The sequence below is a fragment of the Myotis daubentonii genome, chromosome 14 (assembly GCF_963259705.1).
Source record: "Myotis daubentonii chromosome 14, mMyoDau2.1, whole genome shotgun sequence".
Lineage (NCBI taxonomy): Eukaryota > Metazoa > Chordata > Mammalia > Chiroptera > Vespertilionidae > Myotis > Myotis daubentonii.
In genome coordinates, this window is record NC_081853.1 from 15,182,388 (window position 1) to 15,197,583 (window position 15,196).

Here is a 15,196-nt window from a genome sequence, read left to right on the forward strand (position 1 = left end):
CCTTTTTGGTTTGCACGTGTCTACCTTATGAATTAATGTATCCAGTGATAATGTGATGCTTGCTTGATCTGTTCTGGTAGAAACTTCCATTTACTCAACACCCTGAGATATTTGGATTACATGAAAATGTTGATATCTCCAAAGACCTTCAACAAACAAAAGTCCTTTTTGAGTCCTTGCTTCTCACCCAGGGAGGCTCCAAACAGACAGGATCTTCAGGAAGTACTGACCAGATTCTATTTGAAATTAGCAGAGATATTCTCCGAAAGGTAATTTTAGTTTAAAATATGTTGCTTATAATATAAATCAAAATGGTACTGAAATGGCAATCTGAAAACTTCATTTAAGAGCATTATGACCTTGTGTGAGATATTTTTACCTTTCTGAGCTTTAGTTTCCAGATCTGTGAAGTTGTGACAAGAAGTATGGAACAGACTGATGAATTTTAGAGGGAAGGAGGGGAAGGGTGGGGAGAGATTAACCAGGGAATTTATATGCATATATGCATAGCCCATGGACAAAGACAGTAGTGTGGTGAAGGCTGGGAGGAGCAGGTGCAGGGTGGAGAAGGTTAATGGGGGGGGGGGCAGGTATTTGTAATACTTTCAACAATAAAGATAAATTTTAAAAATAAATAAAGAAGTCGGGGTTGCATAGCAGCGAAGCCCCATCTGGCTTGCTCCTGCTCCTGACTCACTGCTGTTCACTCTGGCCCAAGAGCAAGTGGGTCTGGAAGGTGCTCTGCAGCCAAGGCTTTTAAAGATGCAGGAAAGACACCCATACAACCAGAGGTGGCAATTCTCCTAATTGGAATTACTCTAACCAGACACAACGTAAAATCTTTGGAGAAGGTGCATACTTACTTGATCAGAGGGGCAACGGAAAAGAATCTCAAAGTGAACGGTCTATTTCAGATGCCAGCCCAGGCTTTCAGAATCACTACAGGAAAAACTTCCTGTGGGGAGGGTTCTAAGACTTAGGAATAGTTTCAGCTGAGGATCCACAAGCGACTCATTGACTTGCACAGTCCTTGATTGCTTCCATCAGTATTGAGTCTGAGTCCAGGTTTAAGTCACCATTGTAGATAGTTAAATCAACCTCTCACCCCACCCCACCACCCTTTTTTTGTTAATCTTCACCCAAGTATATTTTTCCATTGATTCTTAAAGAGAGTGGAAGGGAGGGGTAGAGACAGAGAAAGAGGAACATCAATATGAGAGAAACACATCAATTGGTTGCCTCCCCCATGCACCCCGACTAAGGCTAGGGATTGAGCCTGCAACCAAGGTACACGTACCCTTGACCTAAATCCAACCGGGGACCCTACAGTCCAAGGCCGACGCTTTAGCCACTGAGCCAAAGCAGCTAGGGCTTAAATCAACCTATTTAATAAATTGACTATCAGTTGTTATAAATGACATAAATAAAAAAAGTACTTTGCATAACACCTACCACATGATAAGTTCTTAGGAACTATAGCTGTGGATGAGCTAATGAACATATATGATTTATTGTCGTTTCTAAGCAAAGATAATGGACCTACTTTAAAAAAATGTTTTTTTTTTTATTTCAGAGAGAGAAAGGGAGAGAGAAACATCAATGAGAGAGAAACATGTTTTTTAAAATATATATATTTTATTGATTTAAGAGAGGAAGGGAGAGGGAGATAGATAGAAATATCAGTGATGAGAGAGAATCATCAATCAGCTGCCTCCTGTATACCCACTACTGAAAATCAAGGGCACATGCCCAGGCACGGCTACCTGGGCATGTGCCCTGACCAGGAACTGAACCAGCGACCTCCTGACGCATGGGACAACTCTCAATCAACTGAGCTGCACTAACCAGAGCAATCATGGACCTACTTTTAAAAAATGGAGGAAATGGTCTGAACTTACTGGATCAAGGAGTGAATAGCTTTTAGGCTACCTTAGGAAGTGAGGAAGCACAGAATTAGCTGCTAGCACTCTTTTTCTTTTTTCATAATACAACCCAATGTTCTTAATTAGTCCTCTCACCGTTGTTCCTGTCTAAAATTCAATAAAGAACTAATGTAACTTTTAAAAACATCATGGTCCCAATCACAGTTCTTCACAATTCTTGTCTAGGGCAAATACTGTAATTATCCCCACAGTGTTAGGCACTCTGACAGAGTATAACCTGTCCATCTGCCTTGAAAGCCCATGGGCAGCACCACTCCTCAACTCTCACAGCTGATAGCCTTGTCTGACATCACTCCTTAGGAGCCTACTCACTTGGCTGCTACCACTGGAGGAGAGAGTGGAACAGCAATGACTGTGAACCCCGAGTTAGAGCAAACTCGCCTCCTCTCACCCATACCCCTGGAATGCTGCTTCTGTTGTTACCCCTGATCCCTTACCATTTCTGTGATTTACCGCTGTGGGGAAAGGTTCTCACCCTTGCAGAGTGGTGGCATTTACAAGATTCCTAACAGGAAGTTACCTGACACTGGAATCTGGGACTTATATGGGGTAGAAGGGTTGTACTAAGTCAAAGGGTCCTTGAGTGATACCACCTAGTGTGACTTAGAATTCTTTAGCAACACCCAGGTACCATCACCTGGAGATACTCTGGGCAGCTCAACTTTTTTTAGTTTGGTACTTCCCTGATTGGGAAACTTCTTTGTCCCTTAAGGAGTATGAATTCCAATGTCTTGCAGCTTGATCATCAGTCCCAAAGTCCCCTTCCTCACTTCTCAAGCATCCCTGAGGTGCCTCATAGAAATCAGACACTTGATGCCCTTCTCTTCCCAATGCCCTGGAGCCCTGCTACATTCACACATTATTTATTTATAGCATAAACTAAGCTATTTGAAGCCAGTTGATAATTGATTGGAAATCAATATAAAACAGTTATGAAATGGTACATCAGTTTTATCAATACAAAATAAGATTCAATTTACAAAAGGAAATTATACTACTTTTCAGAAATGTTTATCTTCTGCAAAGTGCTATGTCCTGCAGCATGGGCCTTGGGAGTTAAAGACCTGTGGGTTTAAACAGATCACTTTTTGGCTGTGTGCCCTCGGGCAGTTACTTATCCTCTCTTTACTTAAATGCCTCATCTGTAAATGGATATAATAATGGCCAACTAAGAGGAAATAGTAAGAATTAAATTGAGATGATGTATGGAGCCCTAGCCAGTTTGGCTCAGTGGATAGAACATCAGCCCGTGGACTGAAGGGTCCCGGGTTGGATTCCAGTCAAGGGCACAGTCATGGGCACATACCTCGGTTGCAGGATCGATCCCTAGCTCTGGTCAGGGAGGATAAACAAAAAACAAAACAAAACCAAAAAAAAAAAAAGAGAGAGAGATATGATGTATAGAAAGCAGGCGCATAGTAACTGCTTAGTGATAGCTATTAGTATTATCGCTGAATGAAACTATCTATTCTAGAGTAATATGTGATCTTCAAAATCTATTCTCTTAGCTACCAAATGATTTTGACATTGAAGCAGCCCTGTTGAAGTATCCTGTGAGCTATGAAGAGAGCATGAATACTGTGTTAGTACAAGAAATGGAAAGATTTAACAAGTAAGGATCTATATCCCCAGTGATCCATAAGGTGACCAACCAAAGTTGGTAAAAGTTGGAATTGACTTAAAGCTTTAAGAAAAAAATTATCAAAACCTGCAATTTCTTTATAATTTCCCCCTTTTTAAATTCATAATTTAACTGCATAACCTTTTGCCTCAGAAGTAAGGATATCTTTTATAATGTAAAAATAATGATGAAAAAGAAATCTGGTTAAAAATATTTATTAGAATTTCTCATCAATCCATTATTAGTTTCTTCAGAAACTAAAGATGAAATGAGCATTAATGAGGCCTGTGTGTAGTCACATCTTTTGACATTTTTCTTCCATTTAACATATATACACCTTGTTTTTCTTCCTGAGTACAATCTAGGTTGATTAGGTACCCCATTCTAGCAAACAGATTATATATGCTTTGAATTTTTAAATTGCATTTTCTACAATTCAGTCTGGGCTTAAGGAATGGAGATTGTTTTGGTCATGAATTTTCTAAGTGTTTCCAAGTTTATTTGGGTTTCCAGACTTGTTTTAAAATAAAATATTAATTCAGTATTTTGTAAGACCATACATATAATAAGTATTCACAAGAACTTATCTATAATAACAAAAGCATAATATGCTAATTAGGCTGACAACCTTCCAGACGAAGACAGGGCTGCGAGGGCCGAGCCCCTTGCACAAATTTCGTGCATCAGGCCTCTAGTGTGTAATAACATATTACCCCTCACATCAGGTGTATTTAGGCTTCTAGCCTAAAACCCTGACATCAGATGTATTTATAGTATTCTTAGCAGGCTGGCCCTAAGTGGGAAGCAGATTATTCAAAAGTGCATAAATGAATATAAGCTGTATGTTTTGAGGCAGTTTCCCAAATTCAACCATTGTATAACACTTTTATAACTTTTTCCACATTTAAAAGTCACCTGTAACATTATTTATGTAACATTTTTCTATTAATCATTCTCTGCTTAAATTAGCCTGGTCCTATGCAATAATACCCCAAAAACTAGTTGTATTATTTACTTTATTTAAACTATTTATTTTTAAAATGAAAAATGTTAATTTAAGTATAACTTAAAATAACCTTACATTGCCAAGTAGAAGTGACCATACTTTGGGAAACACCCTTATAAAGCTGTGAATGAGATTCCTGCTATTTCTTCTGAAAAGATTCCATGTTGATATTCATTTCACATATATGTTGATCATATAATTGTTTTCCTTGCAGTTTAATTAAAACTATACGTAGCACTCTACAGGACCTCGAGAAAGCTATTAAGGGTGTGGTTGTAATGGACTCTGCATTGGAGGCACTCTCCGGAAGTTTGCTTGTTGGGAAAGTTCCAGAAATATGGGCCCAACGATCATATCCAAGTCTTAAGCCCCTAGGAAGTTACATCACAGATTTTTTAGCCCGGTTGAACTTTTTACAGGTAAAAGATTATATATAATGGGGAGACTTTAGAAATTGGCTATGGTCACTTGAGATCTCTGAGTTGAATGGAATGTGATTAGTAGTTTCATGGTAATCTAACCAAAATTTTAAAATATTTAAAATTACACATATTTCAAAGCATTGAATAGAGAATTAAAATTTTGTTTACTCAAACCCAAGTAATATGTGACATTTATATTTTCAAAGATTCTGCTTTTGTGGTAAATCACCAAAAGAGCCTGAGGCTTGGGTCTATCAATAATTGGGCATTGTCTTTTTTAAAATATGTTTTTATTGATTTCAGAAAGGAAGGGAGAGGGGGAGAGAGAGAGAAACATCAATGATGACAGAATTTCATTGATTGGCTGCCTCCTGCACAACCCCCGCTGGGGATCGAGCCCACAACCTGGGCATGCATCTTGACCAGGAATCAAACCCTGACCTCCTGGTTCATAGGTCTATGTTCAACCACTGAGCCACGCCAGCCGGGCTGGGCATTGTCTTAAAATCAGTTGCTTCTATCTCATAAAACCAGGGAAAAGATGAATGCTTTGAAATCTCATTCACCCCCCCCTCCCTCACTCCCCACCAACCCCATCACCCCACCACCCCACCACCACTCCCTTCTGGCCAACTCCTGCCCCAAATACACACATAAAAGGATGCTCAGGGCAGGAAAGCAAGCATAGGGCAAGGCGCTATTTTTCCTCACTAACTCCTCAGCTCACGCCCATCTTATGGTTGATATTTATGTAGAGGTACCAGGTGGGGAAAGACCCAAAAATACTTTTTGTAAATTTACACAGTTATATGACCTTTCAGTGTTCAGTTGCCTTTTTATTATATAAAAGCTTTATTTGTTTCACTGTTGAAGCTAATCATAAAATATCCAGTGCTTGTAAAGATTAGAGGGACAGGCTTTTTCAGACATCACTTTTCAATTTTTGTCAATCTTGTGTTAATTTAAATTTTTTTGATTATTTATTAGTGAGCATGGGCTTCTTTTGGTATATGTGCTTGCCATTTGTATTTTTCTGTGAATTGCCTGTTCATCTCCTAGGCCATTTTTCTTTTGGACTACTTAGCAATTTTTAATTTCTAGGAGCATTTTATGTAGATTAATATTTAACAAAACAGCACAGAATAGTGGTTTTAAGTGTTTAAGCTCTAGAAGAGTTGTCACTTCCTAGCCTCAGTTTCTTTATCCATAAAAATGGGCATTTTTATCTCATAGGGTAACAGTCTACAGTATGTGATAAGCATTCAATAAATGTGGACTATTCTTTCGTAAAATTAGAAACTGTTGGCTTTTATCAAATGCTTTCTCAGCATTTTTTGCTGGTGATCATTTTTTATCTTCTTTAGCTCATTATTGCATTGAATTATATCACTACATTTCCAAATGTAAAATCATTCTTGTGTTTCTAGAAAAATCCCTCTTGGTCAGTGGTACCTTATTCTTTTAATTGATTCCATTTGGATATTTTTAGGGCTTTTGATATACATTACCTATTTATCCTCCAGAAAATTTATTCAACTATAGCCCCATCAATAGTGAATAAGTGCCTATTTCTCAGTAATTAGTGTTCATTTTTATCTTTGCTAATTTGATAAGTGAGCATGTGTACCCCTGGGTGATTCCTAGGCATGTCTACAATATGTCTTTGACTTCTTCCTATATGTACCAGTCTCTTTCTGTCCCTTATCAAAAGCATCTGACATAGTTAATTCCATCCTCCCCTTGCCACACTTTTACTTTTTTTATACCCTAATTTATTTCCCAAACTTTTCTAGAACTTTTATTGGAATTGCTTGCATTTCAATATATACTGCTTTGTTCCTGAAGGGCCTGATGAGTCTTCAGCTTAGTCCCCTAGAGGATCCTGGCATGGCGCCAGCTGGGACAGTCTCCAGAATAAATTCAATTTGTTGTTGTTAATTTAAGTTCACATCAAACTCTTTACAATCTGAAATTTGCATTGCCACTTGAAATCATCCCATTTGAATGAGTAAAAAAGGTCTCATTATTGAGCACTTCATCACCCTTTTCCACAAATCTTCCCCTGAATGGATCTCCTTCCCCCATTGTTCCCTTACCCTTACAGAAGCTGCACATTTTTGCCATATCTTTCTTTCTCCTGGACTCTTGACTTCACCTCTTAATGATTCTCAGAGTTAACAAATTAAGCAAATGAGTCATCTGGAGTTTCCTGTCCTTTTTTTTCTCTCATTTCTCTCCCACCATTGACTCTATTTATCTTCCCCTTCTCCTTTCTGTGCCTTTTTTTTTTGTTAAGCTTTTTTGCACACTGGCTATCATTTCAGATTAAATCTAGGATCTGACAGTATCTGTGTGAAATTGAGCAAGATACTCATCTTTCTGAACCCAGTTTCCTCACCTGTAAAATGATAGGAAAATACCTAACTCATTGAGTTATTTTGTGAACTAAATGAGGTAATGCAGGTAAAGTTCTTACCACAGTGCCTGGTGTGTACAAAGCACTCAGTTAATTGTAGCTCGTATATAAGTAGCTGACCCAGACACTCATGACATTCTTGACTAAATGAAGCTGTGGAATGAGCAATGGAATTTTCTAAGCACTTGCCTTCTGGGTTCTTACAGCTTCCTTGTGTGAAGTGCTGGTTCTGCCTAGCTTGTGCCCTCATGGAACTCCATCTCTTTCTCTACTTCTTGATCTGATAGCTTGTACTGTCCTAATATCTCTAGCAGGGGTTTGTTCTCTTCCTCCCAGGAAGCAAAGTTGGCTTCTTCCCATAGCGTGCTGCTCACTCAGAAACAAAATGCATTTTATTAATTCATCTGTTTGGTCAACAAATGTAAATTGAGACTCCACTTTGTCCAAAGCACCTTGTTGTTGGACAAAGCTGCCAAATCGCCTCCAAGTTGCCAATAGCCTATAGGGAGATAGTGTATGTATCTATGAAAAAAACTAATACAGTATAGTAAGGGATCTGTCACAAAAGACTAAAGTGCTTTGGGAACTCAAAGAGAGGAGAGAGTTCTTTTAGCTCAGGAAAGCAACTTGTTTATTGGATGAGGTAGCATTGGAACTGGGTCTAAAGCAGCGGTTCTCAACCTGTGGGTCGCGACCCCTTTGGGGGTCAAACGACCCTTTCACAGGGGTCGCCTAAGACCATCGGAAAACACATATATAATTACATATTGTTTTTGTGATTAATCACTATGCTTTAATTATGTTCAATTCGTAACAATGAAATTGGGGGTAACCACAACATGAGGACCTGTATTAAAGGGTTGCGGCATTAGGAAGGTTGAGAACCACTGGTCTAAAAGATAAATGAGTTGGACACTACAAAAAAAGGAGGAGGACTTAAGAGAGAGAGCTGTGGCATGATGTAATTTAGATGGATTCTGCTATGAAATTTTTGACATAAGCTAAAACAAAATTTGTTTCTTTGTGTAATTGAAAAATCAGGTGGTAAAGTGGCTCCAGGCAGGGTGTGAGTTAGGGTACAAACATGGTCACCTAGTCTTGGTTTCTTGCACTTAATCTCTTGGCTCCAGTTTCTGTGGGGTAACTGTATTCTCAGATTCTCCTCTGATGGTAGCACGATAGCAACAGCAACTCTAGCCTCACAACTTTATAGAGAGTTGAGAATGAGTCTTTTCTCCAAAAGTCCCAGCAAGAATCTCAGCATCTCTGGCTTTGCTTGGGTCACATGTCCATAACTGAATCAATCCTTATGACTGGAGGTATGATTGGCTAGGCAATGAATCCCTTGCCTTCCAAAAGGTGTAATACCACTGCCAGAAGAGCTTGGAGTGAGAGTGTAGGAGGAGGGTTCATCCACCAGAGGGACATAAGAGTATTTTCACTTTAAGATAAGTAGAAAAAAACAACAGATGTCCACCCAGTGCGAAGAAGAGACATGCAAATGGTGCATTCTGGTTAGAACGTAAGATGCTTGAAGGGAATTAAAAAGGATAGAGCTGAAATACAAGTTGGGGCCAGATTGTGAAGTGTCTTGAACAGAAGACTAAGGTGTTTACACTACAGTGTATTTAGACTTTAATGTGGTGGCATAGTAGTAGGTCGCTGAAAAATGATGCAAGATGTTAAACCTGATCCAAACCATGCATGGCCCGGTACTCTCTGCCAGCATTGTTATAGATGTATTGAGCAGGAAGAGAGAAAAGCAGCAAGAAAAAGTACACACTGATAGAGAAAGAAGACCATGAATATCTAACCTGGAGGGAGGGCAATGGGCATGGAGGCAGAGAGTTTAAGAAGGTTAAGGAACTGGAGTCAACACATGAGGGCAAGAGTTAGACAATGTTTCTGAAGATGGTTGCTTGTGAGTGGGATTAAGTAATAAATAAGCCCCTAAATAATTTATATTTGGCTTTTTGAAGAAAATCTTAATCTTTCAAACTTTGTTTTATTCAGGTTAATGTTAAAATGCGTTAGAATTTTCCAAGAAGAGTAACTAGAAGGGAAAAGAGGTAGGAGGGCCAAGATAGGTAGTGTGTTTGGTGTCAGGAAGAGAGTCCTGTAATGGAAATTGTAGGCAATACACACAAAAACCAGAATCAGGAATTATGTCAGGTGACACTTGTGTAAGTTGAAAAAATAAACATAATGCATTTTGTTTTTTCTTTACAGGACTGGTATGATTCAGGAAAACCTTGTGTATTTTGGCTCTCTGGTTTCTTTTTTACCCAAGCCTTTTTAACTGGAGCTATGCAGAATTATGCCAGAAAATATACCATCCCTATTGATTTACTAGGATATGAATTTGAGGTACAGTAACTTCTTAAACTGCACAGTATAGCATTACATCAAAGTCATGTAGTTAAGCAAAGAGGATATGCAGAATTCATATTTTTATAGCCCATTATATGCAATTTGACTTTTTTCATTCTTTGAATTTCATGAAGAAAGTATATAATATTTGTCTTGCTATCTCTATAATATAATAGAAATTTTATATATCTCAATATTCAATTTGAATAATCCAGGAGCATTTGAGATCTTGCTCCTCAGCATATGTTGTCAGTTTGAGCTCAAATACATTCTTAAAAATTCTCTTTTAAAAATCCAATGCTGCTTTTCTATTTTAGCAAAAATTAATGAGGTACAGTAAAACTTGATAAAATGCTTCACAAAGAACTGTATTATACATTTTTACATTTACACTTTACTGAAAATTATATAGTTTAAGGAGCTCTAATATAACAGAGTTTCCCTGAATGTATTCTGAAGATTTAGCCAATGTTTTCTTTATGAGACTAAAGTTATCTGGAGAGGAGATCATTACCAGTGTGTGCCTCTCCCTTTAGGTTATTCCTTTTGATAAATCTGAGACATCACCAGAAGATGGAGTTTACATCCATGGATTATATCTCGATGGAGCACGCTGGGACAGACCAAGGTCCATAGTTTCAAAGCAAAGACCTCCTCAATTGTAGCTGAATCTTCAGTCAGATAAGCTGGCTGCTGCCTTCCTCCCTGAAACGCACCTCCCACCCCAACCAAAATGCCTCTTCTAGGGAATATGTAAAGTAATAAATAATATTAGAATTCTTGCCATAAATCATTACTCAGGCTGGGGCAAGTGATGAGTGGTTTTTAGATCTTGAATAGTGTTTAGTTAATATTTCAGTGGTCTAAGTTAATGGACATCATTTTCCTACTTCTTCTGTTTTATAACAGTTACCTTCCATTTTATAAAGTGTAGGAGCACCTCACTTTTAAACAATTTACAGTTATATTAAAGGTATTATTTCTACTGGTTAATGGAAAACTTTTTCTTGTATTTTGATGACATCATAAATAAATATTTAAAATAAGTGCTGAATTTCCAGCTTGGGAAACTAAGCAATGCTATTCTTTTCTCATACATATACTAGTAGCCCTGTGCACGAATCTGTATGCCAGTAGCTCGCCAGCAGCTCACTGCCTCCCTCCTGTTGCTCCCCCCCGCCCCCTTATCACCTCTACTCCCCCTCATAGCTTGCTGACCTGCCCCCTCCTGTAGCTCTCTGCCACCACCTTGTAGCTCACTACCCCATCCTCCTGCTGATCCGTGATCCGGTCGTTACACGGTCGGTCGTTTCGCTTCACGGCATAATGACCATTTGCATATTACATCTTTATTATATAGGATACTTTTATTGATTTCAGAGAGAAAGGGAGAGGGAGAGAGAAATAGAAACATCAATGATGAGTGAGAATCATTGATTGGCTGCATCCTGCAGGCCCCCGATTGGGGATTGAGCCCACAACCCAGGCATGTGCCCTTGACCAGAATCGAACCCAGGATCCGTCAGTCCCCAGGCTGATGCTCAAACTGGCTAGGGCAGCAATGCTATTCTTGTTTGAAATATATAAGGTAAGAGAGGAAGGAAGAACATATTTCCCCTGGAAATTCATTAATAAACATAATCCTCTATTTCCAGAGTCAGGGTTAGACTTGGCTCTCAAGGGAACGTTAAAGGCCAAAGCAGAGAAAATCGCTTAAGGACCAAGAAGGTGGTTCTACAGAAATCATTCTAAGACAAGGCTATGAGAAGACTTGGATGCATATAGTTCATTTGATTGTTTCTCTCTTCTTTTTCATCACTCTACTGGGTGATGAAATTTCTCTTAACTTTTCTTTATATATGTATTCATCTTTTTCTTCCTTTCTTCTTTCAAACTAATAAGCAAACAAACAAACAACGTAGCATAGGAAAAAGAAGCCACATTTTCTAGATAGGCAGATCTATATTTGAATCCTGACACAGGCATTTCAGAGCTGTGTTGCTATGAGAAAAGTACTCAAACTTTCTGAGCCGCCACTCTACCTGTGAAATCGGAATAGGATTGGGGACAAGATCATTGTAAGGGTGAAATGTTATAATCCACTGTCTGCCTCATGGACAGCACTTTAAAAATAGCAGGAATTAATATTTGTCCACTGTTTGTACATATAGCCTTTGCACAGTTTTCTTTGGTTCTCTCAATTTTTCATTGCCTCTTCCTTGGATTTATTTTGTTGTTGTTATTTCTTTGTGTTTTTTTACATTTCTTTTCCTGCATATCTTTGGTTCTCTCTTGTATTAAAAGCCACTATCAAAGTAGCAGTTTCTGAGAAGCAAATTTCATCTTATTTCTAATAAATGTCTCTCAATTTCTCTTCACAGTGGATTACTTGCCGAACAATATCCCAAACTTCTATTTGACCTGATGCCTATCATATGGATAAAACCAAGTAAATATACTTCTAACAAAACTTCTTAGAGCTTTAAGGATGATAATGGTAGATATTTTTAACTGCTCCCCCAAATAAGTCTTTGCTCAAGCCTATTAGAATTTTGTCCAGTTACAATAAATAGTTCCTCCATTTGTGTGTTACATTTGTATTATTTTAGGAATATCATTCTGCCTCTTTTTTGCTCTTTTTTTAAAAATATATTTTATTGATTTTTTACAGAGAGGAAGGGAGAGAGATAGAGAGTTAGAAACATCGATGAGAGAGAAACATCGATCAGCTGCCTCCTGCACATCTCCCACTGGGGATATGCCCGCAACCCAGGTACATGCCCTTGACTGGAATCGAACCCGGGACCCTTCAGTCCGCAGGCCGACGCTCTATCCACTGAGCCAAACCGGTTTCGGCCTCTTTTTTGCTCTTATCCCACAGGATGTAACATTTTCTTTGTCCTTCCCCCACACTTCTACTTTTCAGGGTCTAGAGCTTCCCATCAATATTTTGATTCTCAAGTGCTTTTCCTTGCACACCTCTCTGAGACACAAATAGGCTTGGCACAGTCTCCAGCTAACAACTAGGATTTTCTGGCTATAAAAAACTACTAGGCCTACGAGCTGTCAGGTGCCCCAAGGTGCAGACACTGCAAGCCACAGGGTGCAGCCTCGTTTTGTCCCCTTGGAAAAGTAACTTGCTCCTTCCCTCCTTTGCTATCATCGTTTTTCCACAAGTCTAAACAAATGAGGTTCATTCTTTTGTTTTCTATTTTTTCTGTATTTTTTTATTCTCAAATAACTATTAATAAAAACATTTATAAATCACCCATAATCACTACCCAGACCATCAAGTATTTCCATTATTAATGCAGTTCTAGTTTAACTCTGAGAAATGTGAACTTCCTTTTGTGAGTAGCTAAGAATTGGTGTATTTGTCTTAGTAATAACCTGCTGAAAACAAATAGTAACTTCAACTTCTAATTTATGGGTTTCAATTATTAGAGCTCTAAGCAACTGTTTCTCTTTTTGCTTCTTCCACGTTACCTATGCTGTATTTTATTCCTTCCTCCCTACCTTCGCTTTCTCTTACTCCTTCTCTCCCAAGTCCTCTTGAGTGTTTTCTTGCCTTCTGTAAGTGATCCAGATCTTAAAATCAATTCCTGTCCTCCAGACCTAGAATCATGAACCTTATGAAATCACTTCCTTATTTCTCAACTATAATTACTATAAAAACTTTAAAAAGTAACATCAACTTTCAAATGTTCAAATATCATAACCATAATCTTAAATTTAGCACTTGCCATTTTATTACAAGATAGTTGTTCTTTTAGTACCATTGGGTCTTTTTCTCTTTATGAAATGAATATGTTTCTTTTATTTTTTTTCAAGATAAAAAGGCTCATATTGAGAAGTCGAATGCCTATATCTGTCCCCTCTACAAGACAAGTGAACGTAAAGGAACTCTTTCCACGACAGGACATTCTACTAATTTTGTCATTGCAATGTTGTTAAAAACGGACCAACCTGTTCAACACTGGATCAAACGTGGGGTTGCTTTGCTTTGTCAGTTGGATGACTAATTGGACAAATTTAACAGAATATCTGAAGCAAAAAAAAAAAATACCATGTCTTCACATACTTCAAAATATAAATATATATAATAAAACCAAGTATCTTGGGATCATTCTTAAGTGGTCTTTGTGAAAGGTCTTTGCATAGCTCTCCTCCCTGATATATCACTTGTGATTGGAATACGGCCTTCTAAATGGACTCTTTTTTTTTTTCGTTCATTCAACCTTTGTTGATTCTTTTTTATTTACTGTTGTCCATGGAGCTTACGCTCTAGGCCAGGGGTGGGGAGGGAGGTGGGGGAGTGCGGTTATGCTAAGAACAAAACAACCACAGAAAATTAGCCAAGTATGACAAATGCTAGGCAGATAATCCAAAAGCAGTGGTATAATCAACAGTTTCAAGGTGTGTTGTTTTTTGTGTGTTTTTTTTTTAGATTGACTAGTTAAGCAAAGCCCCACTGAAGAGGTATCCTTTAAGCTAAGATTAAGTGTGTGTGTGTCATAATGGTTCTTTTTTATTATTATTATTATCATTTATCCCCTCTATAGCCTCCTCCCTCCCTCTACCGCCCACGTGGTTGCCACATAGATGGACTCGAGATCATAGTCGGACACCTAGGGAAGAAAAACATAAAATGTTCCTTTGAAGCATATAACAATTTTTAAAGCTTCTATTTTGTTCCTTTTTTTAGTTAGATATGTATGTGGAAAACAGATTTGAGCAGAATAACTGGATAAAATTTAACTAATATCAGAAAACATCTCGTTTCACAAGTGTCAAGTCATTCCTCAGCTTCAGCAATAGTTTCCTTTTCGCTCACCTACACAAACATTTAAAATACATAGATAATAAATAAGGAAAATATTACAATTCTAAAACTAAGCCTCTTAAGCAGCGGTTCTCAACTTGTGGGTCGCAACCATCGGAAAACACATATAGCATATAAGAGATTTACATTATGATTCATAACAGTAGCAAAATTACAGTTATGAAGTAGCAACGAAAATAATTTTATGGTTGGGGGTCACCACAACATGAGGAACTGTATTAAAGGGTCGCAGCATTAGGAAGGTTGAGAACCACTGCTATGTCATACTTTTATTTTTTTAATATATTTTTTTATTTCAGAGAGGAATGGAGAGGGAGAGAGAGATAGAAACATCAATGATGAGAGAGAATCATCAATTGGCGGCTCCTACATGCCCCCTACTGGGGATTGAGCCTGCAACTTGGGCATGTGCCCGTCACCAGAATCTAACATAGTACCCTTATGTCCTCAGGCCGACACTCTATCCAGTGAGCCAAACTGGCAAGGGCTGTCATACTTTTAAACATTAGTTTCATTTCTCACAGTATCCCTGAGGCGAGGAAAGGAAACTCAAAGCAGTGAAGTGAGCGCACAGG

General features: G+C 38.2%; 1 protein-coding gene across 1 annotated transcript in view; it reads left to right on the plus strand.

Moving 5' to 3' along the window:
• Positions 1-13,899, plus strand: part of DNAH12 (dynein axonemal heavy chain 12) — a 283,964-nt gene extending 270,065 nt beyond the window's left edge. Inside the window, exons 70-76 of the mRNA XM_059663211.1 lie at positions 81-269; positions 3,452-3,555; positions 4,785-4,989; positions 9,638-9,775; positions 10,315-10,406; positions 12,160-12,227; positions 13,610-13,899. Of these exons, the coding sequence (XP_059519194.1) occupies positions 81-269; positions 3,452-3,555; positions 4,785-4,989; positions 9,638-9,775; positions 10,315-10,406; positions 12,160-12,227; positions 13,610-13,800 (987 nt within the window). The 3' untranslated portion in view covers positions 13,801-13,899. The remainder of the gene's footprint in view (positions 1-80; positions 270-3,451; positions 3,556-4,784; positions 4,990-9,637; positions 9,776-10,314; positions 10,407-12,159; positions 12,228-13,609) is intronic.
• Positions 13,900-15,196: the final 1,297 nt, after the last annotated feature.